Source organism: Haliotis asinina, chromosome 12 (genome assembly GCF_037392515.1).
Source record: "Haliotis asinina isolate JCU_RB_2024 chromosome 12, JCU_Hal_asi_v2, whole genome shotgun sequence".
Lineage (NCBI taxonomy): Eukaryota > Metazoa > Mollusca > Gastropoda > Lepetellida > Haliotidae > Haliotis > Haliotis asinina.
Window position 1 is genome coordinate 22,808,211 of NC_090291.1, and position 15,077 is coordinate 22,823,287.

Sequence of the window (15,077 nt, forward strand, 5' to 3'; positions counted from 1 at the left end):
CGTTGTTGATCACCATCATCATTTTGATAGATTGGCAAACATTCTATGACTGCTTTGAAACTAGTGTGCACAAAGACAGTTTGTCTGATGTTCAGAAAAGTTTCTTATCTGCGTTCATGTCTTCGCGGGGAGGCTCTGCAAGTTGTTTACACTAACGAACTCAAATTACACACAAGCACTTGAAATTCTGTTTGAAAAATACGGCCAGAATCACAAGATCGTCAACACATATATGTGGAAGTTAGTGGACTTGCCAGCTCGAAGTGATTTCAACAGTTTGAAGTAATATTTTGATCGAATGGAAAACTGCTTTCGGGGATTAGAATCACGAGGACCATATGCAAGGCCGTATTCATCTCTCCTTGTTCCTATCATATTCTTTAAGCCTCCACGTGAATTCTGAAAGATATGTCTACAACTTCATCGCAAGCCCTGCTGAAGATAGCCGTGTCCGAAGTGTTTTCAACAGGGGGAACTGCACGTCCTGCCAATATCATGTTTGAAGAAGGCTCACAGAGATCTTTCATAACAAGACAACTAACAGATGAACCTGGACTCAAATCAGTCAAGAAGGAAACACTTAGATTGTTCGGATTTGGACCATCAAATGGAGAAATACGACATCTAGACACAACACAGTTATTCGTCATCGGCGAACATGGAGAAAGAATACCAGCCAATGCCCTAATTGTTTCCGAGATCGGAGTTCCAGTACGAGTACGTTCATCAGACGGCACAAGACTATCCCACCTTCGCAACCTGAAACTAGCTCAAGGAAATCCTGAGGGATCTTTGTTTGAAATATAGTCGCTAACTGGAGCGGACTTCTACTGGAATTTCATCATGAATCGCGTGGTAGCCATTCTCTTCCCACAGAGGTTACTTGTCATATCTTCCTACGAACCTCTGTTCTAATACGACCATATTTGCTGGTTCTCATTAAATCCCCTTGCGGCAAATAATCGCAACCCGAAGTCTCTCCCTTCTTTCTATCTAGTCAGAATGTGTGATACATCCAGCTTGACTAACCTAAGCAAGTTTGCTAGCTGTGTTGATGTGATACAAAAGTTTAATAGCTAGGTTGTCTGTTGTCAACGAGGGCGATGGAGACGCCATTGAATCGCCATTTCATTGATCTGCTCTGTCTGGAAGAAACATGACAAGTAACCTGTGTGGAAAGAGAATGGTGGTAAGAGGTTACGGCCCAACAGCTGTGAAGTCAAAGGTAGGATTTCCTCTATCAGGCCAGACTACAATAAACAACACTCCATCAGAAGTAGGAATCTACAAGGTACTAATATAACACGAAGAAGAGGAAAATACCATTGTTAAGTTCTGTGAAAAGGGAAGATCTTCCAAACAAGAGTGACATTGAGCCGAAATACAGCCCTAAAGATTATCAGGAAAATGATATTACCAACAGAGATGGCAGACATATGTCTAAGCTACCATGGAGAGAGGAACACTCAGATCTGACAACCAATGAAAACGTAGGTAAACAGAGACCCTTTAGCGTTGTACGCCATCTGAGGAAAGAACCAGGAATGCTTCAGATGTATGACAGCATCATCCAAGAGGGAACAGGAGTTGTCGAGAGGCTACCAGAATCGGACATGCAAGATCACTATATACCTCGTCATCCAGTAAAAAAACTCTGCTACAACACCTATACGCATCGTTGTTTGACTGTTGCTGCAACAGTTCGAGTGATGCTGCAAGTCTCATTGACTGTTTTAAAACCAATGCTCCCCAGTTAAACGACCTTACAACTTTACTGACTAAATTCAGGATGCACAAGTTTGCTGTCACGGCAGACTTTAAAAAACCCTTCTTACAAGTTGGACTTTAATATGAAGACCGGAATTATACGCGTTTCTTCTGGCTAAAGGATTGTAATGATCCGAACAGTGAGATCATCACATACAGACTCAAGGTGGTCCCATTCAGCTCAACATGTTCCCCTTTGATTTTGTCAACGCTACGATAATGGAGTTATTTAATGGCAATCCATCCATGACCGCCAAAGAACTGGAGAGAAATCTACACGTTGACAATGTGATTCCCAGCTTCCAAAATGGAGACAGTACTCTCATTCTACAAGGATTCTCGTAAACTTCTACAGGACGGTGGCTTCAGTCTGAGCACATGGAATTCAAACATCAAGCTTCTGCCACAACTAACTAAGAATGTCCGGTCATCTTCAGAGTTAACAAAGAGGGATGTACTCAGTCAGTCTTCAAGAATATTCAACCCTGAGTCCAGCCACGATTACAGCCAAGACATTCATTCAAGGACTGTGGAAAGTGGGTTTTGCACAGAACATCGGAGATACATGGAATGACCTGAAGTCAGGCAATGAAATGATATATCAGAGACATATCTTGCAAAATGATCCAAAATTCAACTCCATATCGTCACGGACTCCAGTCAACAAGCATACCTCGTAAACGGCAAATCCTCAACACTACTGATGGCAACGAACCGTGTTGCTCCTTTGAAATCAACCACAGCTGATGGGTGCTGTCATCAGTGCACAGCTTGCCGCGCATGTAAAAACACCGCTTAGCATAAATCCCGTCTCGCTTTGGCATGACAGTCAAATAGTACTCTACTGGCTAAATTTTTAAAAAAAGACTGAAAAGGTTCGTAACAAACAGGGTTGCCCAAATCAAGAAGTTTACTTCTACAAAATGTCGGAGATACATACCTTCAGACAACAATCTAGCTGATCTTCAAACCAGAGGAATATCTGCAACATAACTGTTGAATGATCAATTATGGATGCATGGTCTTAACTGTATCGCCAATCAATCGTACTGGCCTAAATGGAACACGGACACAACTGTTGCCTTGATGCCACAAACTGAAGGCCTGAAAGTCACAGAAGCAGCAGATGAGAAGAAAGAGGTGGCTTATGTATTTTCCCTCAACAAATACAGTTCCTATCACAAGGTGCTACAAATCACTGCCTACCTCCTTCGTTTTACAGACGACTGCAGGACTCACACAGTCAAACACACAACAGTAACCTACATACTGGAACTCAAAATCAAATGATCAGAGTAGGAGAGGTTGTCCAACCCCAGTTTGCCCCAAATTGCAACAGGATACGAAAATGTGTGCAGTTTTCAAATTAATACATTATTGAATTTCGTAAATCAAAATTCAAAACTAGTATTTGGCTCATTGTCATCAATTATTATTGCTGCGCCAAACTGGAGAAATGCCACTCACCTGTGACTGTCCAAACGTGCACTCGATTCGAATTCAGTAAAGTACTTTGTGTGTTTGAATGATAACTTGCTAATTTGATCTGCTTGTGAAAATTGTCACTAGCTCATTGCTAAATTCAAAAATCCCATTTAGTTAAAACTTCTTGCTGTTAACAACAGATTCTAAACATTTTTGCCATTTTATTCTGTATTACAAGAGTGTTATTATTTGAAGGTTCGCAATTGTTTGACCAGATATTTACGACCGAAAAGTTACCAGGCGACCAGGCCATGACGGGGCACAAGAAATTGTTGTCCCCTAAACGTTTATTTCTGCAAGCTCATCAAGTCTGTTCGAGTTGCTCCGTATTATTGTTCTTGAACACGTGGCTGCATTGTGATTTGCCTTTCCATCTCGCCAGAAAGCAACCACTGCCAATATTCCCACAGAATATTGCATCTAGTACAGCCATGCCTGAGCATGTGGTGCGAGACTAATGAGTCGCTTAATCGTTTCTAATATGTCAATATTCTGTCGCCGATACGTACTTGTACTTTGTCACATTATAGCCTTTGTTCAGTCTTGGCACGAGGTAGTTTGAAGGTTTCGTTTTCAATCATATTGAAAGGATGTCCTTTCTAAATACTGAGTTGGTCCATTCTTGACGAAGAGCTGGCAGCCAGCTGCAACAATTGATTATTATCGACAAAAACTGCAATCATATAAACATGTTTTCGTCACATATGGCGTCATATAATCGGTATTTCATGTTTCCACATCGTGTGTCTGACTATCACAGCTGCGAAAATATACATTCTCGTTGGCATTAAAACACTTTGAGTGTGGCTAGTCTTGGAATGGAAAAGGTGTTCACTTTAACGGATCAGTTATCTTTCCATGTGGCATGTTGTAACATTACAAAGTGATATTTCGGTAGATGCAATACAGATCTATAGATATAAATGCAATACAGGATACATGAATGAGGTTTAAGATGCTATTGAAAGCGCGAGCCAAGGTAGACCGGACGAGCGCTTGTGGTAGAGCAACTATGGTGACGTCAGTTGAAATGGGGTTTAACGTCGTGCATAAAACGAGTTTGGTCTCACGCTGCTTTTAGCAATATTCCAGCAATATTCCAGCAATATCACGGCAGGGGACACCAGAAATGGGCTCCACACATTTAACCGATGTCGGTATTCAAACCGGTGTTTTCGGCGTAGATATCTAAATTATAATTGCCCGTTTTTTATAGAGAATATGCCTTGTTAGTGAAAACTAATTACCTCTTCTTATTCACAGATGGTCCTTGTCGATGCCTAAATCACGGGATTGTACCGTTGTGAAGCTATTTGAAAGTCTTTATCTATCTTTGACTTCTCAGCTTGACGTTTTAAAACCTAAACTTGTAGATATCGATATGGCTTGTAAAACGTTGGGACGAAAGGGGGCAACTTCATGGGAATACGTTAAGGACGTACAGTCTCTATAAAAATGCTTTTTGTATTTCAGACTATGTGAAATCACTCAATGACAGAGTAGTCGGTAGCTGTTTAGCAAATTTATAAGTGGCACACTCCCCTTATAAATCGAGACTGGTCGTTTCACAAAACCGAAAAAACCTTGTCTTGCCTTGCAACCAACCATGACATGTGATGTTTTAGGCGGTCTGTCGTCGGGGACATACGTCTTATGGGAATGGAAACGGAAAGGTCTTCACCTTAAGGGACCAGTTATCTTTATGTGTCATTTTGTTACATTACAAAATGATATTTGGGTAGATATATTACTAATCTATGGATTTTAATCCAATTCAAGATGCAGGTATGAGGTTTAAGTTGCATTTGAGAGTTCGGGCAAAGCCGGCAAGAACGCTTAAGATATAGCAACTGTGTAGAGAATATGGAAAACAGGACTTCACTTTGAGCAACGTGTTAGCATCAAATACAACCCAATAAGACGCTGTGAAGTGATATTTAGGTAGATAAAATATCATTTTGCCTTTCATGTGTAACTCTAGTTAATTAACAAAACTGCATGAACTTTAGCCAATATTCAAATATGTCACAGTTCTTTTCCCCTTGTCGACAGGTTTATTATCAATTCATCGCATTTTATTATTAATAAGCAATTTGTTAAAATCACGATATGGTTGAAATATTGCCGATGTCTCTATAAATCTTACTCCCTTGTTCCCCTTGACATTCACCAATATCCACGTCGCATTAACATAAACACCCTTTCAGCATGACAACATAGAAATCAATTAGGGATTCCAAATATATTAATCAAGGAAAGAAAAGAAGTGAAAACAGTGTCAATTCCTGCCCATGACGTCACACGCTAAGGGAGGTAAGTAATCTCTCGGTATGTAGTCACAGCTTTATGTTTATCTCATAGCTAAAGGTCACATGCAACCAAAACATCAAACATAATTAAAACACAGTTATCACTTATATAACATGCATTGCTGATTAAGAAAAAACAAATAAACAAAATAATAAGCGTATAATAGCAAATCAAAGGTGCAATATTTTGTACTTGTGTTTACCTCCCTCGAAACGAAGCAGCCGCGATACCGAACAGTCAGAGCCGATGGATGTGGACTCGAGTGTAACGCAGCTTTTTCATTAGCCACTGGTTCATTTGCCGATACGCTTAGTGGGTTCTTATGGCGTGTAAGCCCGATACGTGTTAACTGGTTAGTGATTGAAGTTGTGTATTGCATATTGTCATTAGAAGACAGACAGGCAGACATTTAGGAGTGAATAAACCAGACATTGAGTTTTCTCTGTGACAGTCTGCTTACCATAATCAGCATGGCATTTTTATGTAACGAGTAGATTATTTACTTGTTTGTGTACACAACCAAGATTAGACTACTGCCCACGACCTCATACTCCGGGCAGGCATATCGTTTCGACATATTCACTGCTCACGCATTATCAGCGCAGCGCAGCATAGGTGTTGAAACCATTTTTCCCCAGCGTTGGGGAGAAATTATTGAATCCGATTTCGCGGGCTTTTTTCATCGCGGCTTTCGTAGGTTCATAGGTTCATTTTTGATGATTTGTGTCGGTAAGTGCATACCGAAAGCTATCAGAATCTGCAAAGTTGTGTTTTACGTTGCATGTGACCTTTAAATATACACTTTCAAACAAACTATATACATGCGGAAGTGTGTCTACCCACATGTGCAGGATTCGTTGTAATATTCTGCAATCCATTTTCAATATTACCCGGCTGCCCGGCCCGATCCGACCCAACCCGACTTTTCTTGCCCTGAGGTTTAGCACAGCCCATAACAGAATGACTTGGAGTGCGCCGGACATGTCCAGACACTCTTCGAATATCCTCCCCAAAGCATAAAAAAGTGGAACAGTCCTGTGTCCCTTGCATACACCTGCACATAAACATATATCTTCCTATACATTGTCATGCAAATACATTTGTTGACCCGCCAAACTACTGACTGCTCGGGCCGGAAAACCACCGAATAAACCCACCCTCCTGTCCATTTAGAAGAAACACTTCCACCTCATCTTTCAAATGAAGATATGTAGAGATATTGAGGCAACGTCACACTGAAGTTGTTACTTCAAATTGTAGGTGTATGCCCTGTTCTCTAGGCCCCAAGAGTCACCACGCTATCGTGCAATCTCCTCTATACATACAACATCTTATTTTGTACATTCATCATCATCGTTATCGCGACAGTTGATGACAATGTGTGTGACGCAAAGTTCAAATCAGCAAGATTGTGGGCTACAATGATAGGACAATATCAGTGGTGACGTGTCCCATCTGACCTGGTGACAGCTTTCTGATAAGCGCTCTCTCGCTAGCTGCAGTTACTGATTGATGCAAGAGGAGGCTGCCTTCACTTTGTCCCACATTGAAACTTTTAGCTGAAAGTGGTATTTGAAGAATAGCGTGTTCTGTATGGATAAAGGTATCTGGTCATCTGACAGCACAGGGCAGACCTGGCCGAGTAGAATGGCTGGAAGGAGATGTATATGTTACTTTAGTGCCATCCTGTTTGTTACCTGCATAATGGGTATCTATTATACATACTTTAAAAGGCCACCGCTCGAGGAACTCATGCGTATGAACAGCAAAAGGACGTTTTCCAATAGAGCTCCAAGCATCAGAAATGAGACGGTGTTCAATGTGAATGAAGATGATTTGATCGATGGGGAGGTAGACACTAGTGCAGCACGTTGGGAAAGCTTTGTTCGGCGGAATAACTTTGTATCGGTGGGAGAAGTGTGGGACCGCGGATGTGGTAAGTCGTACAACACTGATAATTTGATATACAGGCACACTATGGAAACGATATGTAGTCTTTTCGGTAGACTTGCAGTTTTGTAGGTGAATTCAAAGTAGCTGACCATATTTCTGAAGGTGAATTCAAAATATGTTACTATTATAATTAAAGACTCGATGACTCAATATAAAGATGTGACATTGGCCTCTCCTCAACGGATCGACCCGATTGTACATGATCGACAAACTTTATGGATAACAACTTCTTTGTTGCGATAGTGCGACGTTTCGGTACAGATTCTTGCACTGTTGTCAAGCGGGAATGTAAACATACAGTGGTGGCAAAGTATATAATGAGCCTAACAAAGACAAGATAACAAGGTAATTAACACAGCAGGGTGGGGATGGTACATGTTTGTGTATACTGTACGTGACGTAGACAGTGATGGATATTCTCACACAACCAGAACTGTGTAGGGGCTAGTCTGATGGCACCAAGATTGTGATTGAAGTCCACTCTACGGTCGATGCATATAGGTGGTTGTTATTAAAGTGCATACACTAAAGTCAATATTATGCGGCCGTCGATGTGATTTTGCGCATTGAGCCCATAATTGTACAAAGCACTATCTTTCCCTCTTGTCTGTTCGGGCTGAAGGAGGTAAGACGACCAGCGGGAACACATAATGCACTACAAGGATGGTACACTGTTTACATCCTACACCTTTCTTGTCCAGCCTTTCGTCGCGTTATGGATCTAAACATTTTATTGTATAGAACAGCCAAACGTGTTTAATTTCACTGTCAGAAGTTTTAAAAGAGACGTTTTCTACGTATTGTTTCAGTGGGGACATTGGTGTGTAGGCGGTAACAATGAACCGTGCATGTCTATCTTCAAAATCTGCAGGCCCTGAATGAAATCTTCAGGCCTATTTGGTTTAAACTCAATCAATAAAACCAAAAATAGACTACATTGTATATAACAATTTCGTACTGTTTGTACAAAATTAAGTGAAGCCTATGGCACACAGAGGAGTTTATATTTGTTAGACTGGTGTTGACATTCCTACACCAAAGCGGAAGTTATTGTAAGATGATGGATCGTGGATGATTCCCGAACGTTAATAAAGAAAAAAGGGGAGACAATTCAGGTGGAAAATACTTGACCGATAATTTACTGAGGGCCATAAGGGCCTGTGCTTATTTGAATCTGCCGGGGCGATACAATAACAACCAGCGCTGGGCCTTCGGGCCGGCGGTTATTTCGGACGCTGGTATGTAGTATATTTGTTCTCTGTTTTCTTGCGGCGGATTTCAGTGGCTTCCAACAGTTTTCTTTTTGTGATTTTGGGCTGCTAGGACTTTGTCAAAGTTGATATGATGGTGTTCTTGAGACGGTATTCCCTGAGGCTTTCCTTGCCCCTTTCCAATCTGATAATGTCCTGAAACGTTGTGTATAGAATAAAGAAGTTGACATCCATAATATTTTGTCTTATGCTTGATATGATGGGTAGGGGATTTCTTTCTGCTGGTGAACTGAGATTTGCTGTCTCCCTTGGTTGGAGAGGTTACATGTTCTTTTATGCCCGGAGGACGGGAGATTTCACCTATATAGGAGACATCACGTTCACAGTTAATCTTATAAATCACTCCTTGTGCGTGTGTGTGTGTGTATGCGTGTGTGTGCATTTTACATTAAACAAGAAGTTGTCATACATAATGTTGTATGTTTCATTTTGTAATTAAATGAGTTTATTCACGCCTTAGCAGCTGTACATATTTCACCGAGTCAAAACACACTCACTCAATAAGAGCCACACTCACTCTACTCTCACTCTGAATGTTAACGTGAACACAAGAGAATATGCAGTCTAGATTCTCCACACAAACAGATGTTTGTTCAGGTATGAAGGGCAAAACAGTTATGAACATTATGTGACAGGTCGACACAAAACACTGATGACACGAGGGTATGGGGGAAATAATAGTCATGTCCGGCCTCTCCGCTTAGGATCCGCTCTTCACACAAGTCTCATTTGTTATTCCCCCGGCACGTAATACAGGAGGACATAGTCATATTTTCTCGGTTTCCATGGAAACGATTCGGACTGTCTCAAAATGGAGGAATGGGCTTCGTTTCCTGAGCAGAAATCAAAAACTTGATGGATATACCGGTCAGACCTTAGTGGTGCCTTTTGCTATTTACAGATTTTTGTGATTTATCATTTTCTCAGTCTCCATGGAAACGATTCTGACTTAAACTCAATATGAAGGGATGGGATTCGTTTCCGGAGCATAACTCGAAAACTATTTAATATCTCTCAGCAGACCATTTTAGATATTTCAGGCAGACCACCAAGTGGTGGTGCCTTTTGCTATTTACAAAGTTTGGGCATTTTTATTGTTCCATGGAAACATTAGGGACTTAGTCTCAAGATGGAGGGATGGGCTTCGTTTCCGGAGCACAACTCGAAAACCGTTTCATATCTTTCAACAGATCTTGAAGTGGTGCCTTTCGCTGTTTACAGATATATGGCATTTGCATTTTTCATGATTTCCATGGAAACGATTCAAACTTAGTCTACAAAAGCATCAAGTAACTTTCAGATGATATTCTTTCAAATATGTTGGACACCTGGACCAAATGATTCAGTGACTGACAGAAAGAGCGGCAATGGTTGCGGACTCAGGGTTTGACACTAAACACCACAATCCAACTCACTGATTGAATGCCGGTGGAAACAGGACGAAACACATGTAAGGGTCAAAAGATGGGATAGCAACCGTGCATTTCATTAACAAGCAACGTATCCTGTTTTAATCACCAAAGGGTTTAACATATGAGAACACTACATGTTCTCGTCATTCAGTGGATTCATGTCATACAGTGTCCCGTGGACAACCCAGTTCTCCCCAGAAAGTCAATGAATATGTTGCATGACCTACGTACCTACAATGTACTCACTTCCTTTATTACAGTGATTACCGTCGTAATGTGATATGAATACACAGGTCCATGTTTCTGTTACCAGACGACAAAGGACGCAAGACAATTGGAACTGTCATAATGATGCCTGACAAGGAAACCGGGGGACTGAAAACCAGGACATTCGTCAACTACACATTACGTCAGTAACTTCAGCTCACTTCTATGTATCAATCACTGCGGATAAAAGCATGTCCGCTGAACATGTTATGGTGTCTTGAAAAAATAATGTAGTTCTTATATTTTTTACTTTCATAACAATTATCCCACACCGTAACTCGGGTTTTACGAGAACGAGATCGTGTCAAGAATCAAATACTGAAATAAATTTAAGCGTTTGGCGTATTTTCCACCCAGGGTGCGTGTGTGTCTAGCTTTCTTTAAATACTGGAGTGTTTGTGCCTTTTTACCTGAAAAACGGCAGTGGCTTCATTCCATCTATTTGGTTGTTTATCTAACCTGCTGTTGTGTGGTGTGTGGAGAATGTTTACGTTTATACCATCTTCACTCCTGCAGATGAAGATGTTGAAGAAGGCGAGTTTTACTTAGACGTGAAGTATAACAACAACGACCTGTTCGACAATCACTGGGACCTGTGTACACTTGAAGAGGAAAGCGACCAAGACAAAAGGACAATTTTCTGCCCAATAAAGAGAGGGCAAAAGAACGAAATAAAGGACCGTGAGATTCCCATCTATCTGCCCAAGGTAAGTTGGGAATGTTGACCATGTTTCATCCAAATGGCGAACATCTAAGACATGTAACACATCGGCATCCCACTTAATGATGTTTATGTCAAAGGAACGCATAATCTATAGCCTACACTCAGAGGTCAGATACCATGGGAGGTTCATCGGTCTCTCATAATTGGTATCCAGCGAGCATCAGTGAAGTATTGTATTTATAATCTACGCTTTAAAAAATTACTGTTGATTTTTCACTATTTTTTACTTTTTGTATTCACGAACCGAAATCGGTTTTATGCAAGGCTGCCGAGTCACTGCTTTGCACAATCGAGTGCACTGACAGGAAGTTCATAAAGTTGCGTAGAAAAAAAATGAAGTACGTAAAATCAGTAAGAAAGTCTTAATAAGTAGATATACATAACATCTAATGTGAGCATTGTTTGAATCTTTAGCTATCAAGATTTACTGATTGTCAAACTGCCACCTCGCTATGAAATTCAACTGTCCTATGATAACGTTACTCAAGGTTGCAAACAAACCTTGCTCTGTATATGGTCCATTCACGTGCTTCTACTTGGTCTGTCATATTCTCCCATCTATGTTGATGAGACAATTGCTCTCAGCTGAACTTCCCCTTTCAGGGCAAGTACTACACGCGCTCGTGGATCACCAACCAGAATGGGGTTGTTCTTATGTGTGGCTACTCGGACTTTGTATTGTAGTGTACTGAGAGAAGGATGCCATCAGTGTAAAGACAGTGAGCGACCACACTCTATATCTGCCGCCGGACATTCCCTGAATGCAATCACTTCATGGAGCTTCCGTAACATTGTCTCATGAGACTAATCTCGTTAAACATGTTATTGCATAGTGTTGTGTAAGACGGTATCAGTGACTTTTGATAGAGAGCGGAATGTAACAGTATATTCTAATACGAGTGTACGTTAGTGAACTAAACTAAGATACACACCACACCACCCACACCAGGTGTGTACTTTCTTTTGTACGTCAGTGTATAGCAACGTTTTTTATACAATAAAAACATAACTCTGTGTATGCTATGTCTTCGTGACTGTAGACACGTTAAACACGAGCACTTAGAAGTATACTAACATGCGGGCACAGTGGGGACCGTGAGATGTTTGTACACTTCTCCACATTAGAAAGCAAATAAAAATTCTTGGTTCTGTGGTTCTAGCTATTTAGGAAGAGCTGACAGGAACATGGTGAATGTGGCGTCTAACGATATGCTTCACAAAAACATGACCGTCACTATATTATTACCCGAGACAATTGATTAAGTGACTGAATGAGTTTTGTTGAATGAATAGTATCATAGCATCTTGAAGTGTACAGGGGACATGGATACATGCTCGAGAATCCGTACAGGACATTTACTGTGGAAATGTAGGGGACATTTTGTGCATGTAGGAGAAACCACGACTACGGGGGTTTCCTAGAGATTGTCAACACCGTGAGGAGGGAACATCGCGAGGAGCGATGTAGCTTACTGGATAAAGATGCCAAGCTAGAGAGCAAAGGGTCGCAGGTTCGAAACCAGGTCCCGCCACATTATCTTCGAAGATTTTAATAGTGTGATATGTCACGATCAGTGATAGAAAGACTAAGTAATTTCAATCATGAATAATGGTTATATCAAAACCTAGGTTTAGAAATTATTCAGTGCAAAGTCACAACTTTACAATAAATAAACACAGATGACATGGGCATATAGTCAAGAATCAGCACAGGGCACTTACCGTGTAAATGTAGGGAATATTATATGTTTTAAGGTCTAACAGCACTCAAACAACAGACACAGTGTCGGACATTTCCTATAACAGCAAGCTGCGAAACAACATTGTAATGAATTGTCATGAAACACGTGGGGAGTGGTAGAGCAGATTTACCATTATCATCTGCTTGTCAGCAGAAGGCTTTCTAGGAAGCAAACGGTCAAGGAAACTAACTGTTTTATACCATGACGCGCTGAACGTTGCTACAGGCTGACATCAGCAGATCGTGGCACTAGTATCAACACATATACAAAAGTCGGGGGAACGATGGTATCGGTTGCAAACTGCAACTCTGATAAGGGATCAATTACAGGGGCGCTCTTCATCTGAACGACTACCTTCACACATTGTTATTTCCATAGAGACACTCAGTATATTTGTTCGGCGTTTCTTTCTTTTTTCTTCTTCTCCTTTTTTTTCTTTTTTTTTCGCATTTGTTTTGTGTGAGACAGAGACCTGTATATAATACGTATTTAATCATTCTTGATTTGAATAAATGAAATAATGAGGAAGCTATCAACTTGATGTTGGTCTTCATTTGAATTGTCCGGTGATTTAGGACATGGTACAACCAAACCAGGGCATGTTACTTTCACTGCTACATCATCAGCAGGAACTTCAAATGTATACAAAGTAAAGGTTGTATGCTGCTTAACGCAACATTCATCAATATTCCAGCTGTATGGCGATTGTGTGTAAATCATCTGGAGAGTCCCGTGATTGACATCAAGAGCATCTATGTACGTAATCAGTCTATGTACGTAATCAGATACCAGGACGTGCTCCCGCTGAGCTAGCGTGGCTGCCTGATGGGGCCCTTGAATACACTGTGCCAGTCAGTGTATTCACCGAAATAGAGCGTCCATTGATCAACATGCTTGTTACAAACTCTTTTGAACTACAACTTCTGGTAAGACAAGGTTCTCTACTTAACCCATTTTATTCTCATTTTTCACAAATGAACTAGCAACCCAAATTAAAAGCAATTGTGAGTATGGAATAGTTACACCCTGACCTAGTACATATTTTTCTTCTGCTTTTTACAGACGATATTGTGCTTTTCTCAAGCAATGTTGCAGAATTACAAAACCTTATACAAGAACTTGAGAGTTATTGTGACAAATACAAATTAACTGTTAATCGATATAGGACTAACGTTGCAGTTTTTAAAAAAGGGGGACGTTTATCAAAAATACACGAATGGTTTTCTAAAGTTAAATAATCAGAATGCACCAGTTCGTACAAATATTTGGGAATATTCTTTAGTAATTGCTCATCGTGGACAGCACATGTTAATTACGTTTGTTTGCAAGCACAAAAGGTCATGATAGGTACCCTTAAACAATCAAGTGTAGTTGGAGATATTACTATAAGTTCATACTTTAAAAAAACCTGATGCCAACATTAAGCCATCTTGTTGTATGGAGCCGAAATATGGTGTTTGAATTATTACAGTGAGTGAGTTTAGTTTTACGCCGCACTCAGCAATATTACAGCTATATGGCGGCGGTCTGTAAATAATCGAGTCTGGACCAGACAATCCAGTGATCAACAACATGAGCATCGATCTGCGCAATTGGGAACCGATGACATGTGTCAACCAAGTCGGCGAGCCTGACCACCCGATCCCGTTAGTCGCCTCTTACGACAAGCTGAGTCGCCTTTTATGGCAAGCATGGGTTGCTGAAGGCCTAGTCTACCCCGGGACCTTCACGGGTCTTGAATTATTACAATGATATCGAAAGAGTTCAATTTAAAGCATGTAAAAGATTTCTTGGTGTTAAATCCAAAACGATGAATACAATTGTGTATGGGGAATGTGGTAAACACCTGATGCAGTTATTTACAAATTTCAGAGTTATATAAAAAAAATACTGGTTTAAATTATTGAAAATGCCTTCTTATAGGCTTCCAAAGATATGTTACAACATGATGATGCTATCTGATAAAATTGGACACACAAATTGGGTTTCTTCTGTTAGAAAACTTCTATTCTCAAAATGGTTTGGCTTTGTATGGGAAGATAAGCATGTTGATTCTGAGGGTAAGTTTATTTTAGAACTAAAATATAGATTTAAAAATATCTATTTGCAAGAATGGTTTGAAAAATATCACTTTCCAATAAATGTT

The 15,077-nt window shown here is 40.5% G+C and overlaps 1 protein-coding gene across 1 annotated transcript; it reads left to right on the forward strand.

The window, feature by feature from the left end:
- Positions 1 to 6,180: 6,180 nt before the first annotated feature.
- Positions 6,181 to 13,467, forward strand: LOC137257874 (putative phosphatidylglycerol/phosphatidylinositol transfer protein 2). The gene is made up of 4 exons (XM_067795364.1): positions 6,181 to 7,498; positions 10,512 to 10,607; positions 10,982 to 11,172; positions 11,793 to 13,467. Exons 1-4 carry the CDS (start codon positions 7,156 to 7,158, stop codon positions 11,871 to 11,873), a joined length of 711 nt encoding a protein of 236 aa, XP_067651465.1. The 5' UTR covers positions 6,181 to 7,155; the 3' UTR covers positions 11,874 to 13,467.
- The last annotated feature ends 1,610 nt before the right edge of the window (positions 13,468 to 15,077 follow it).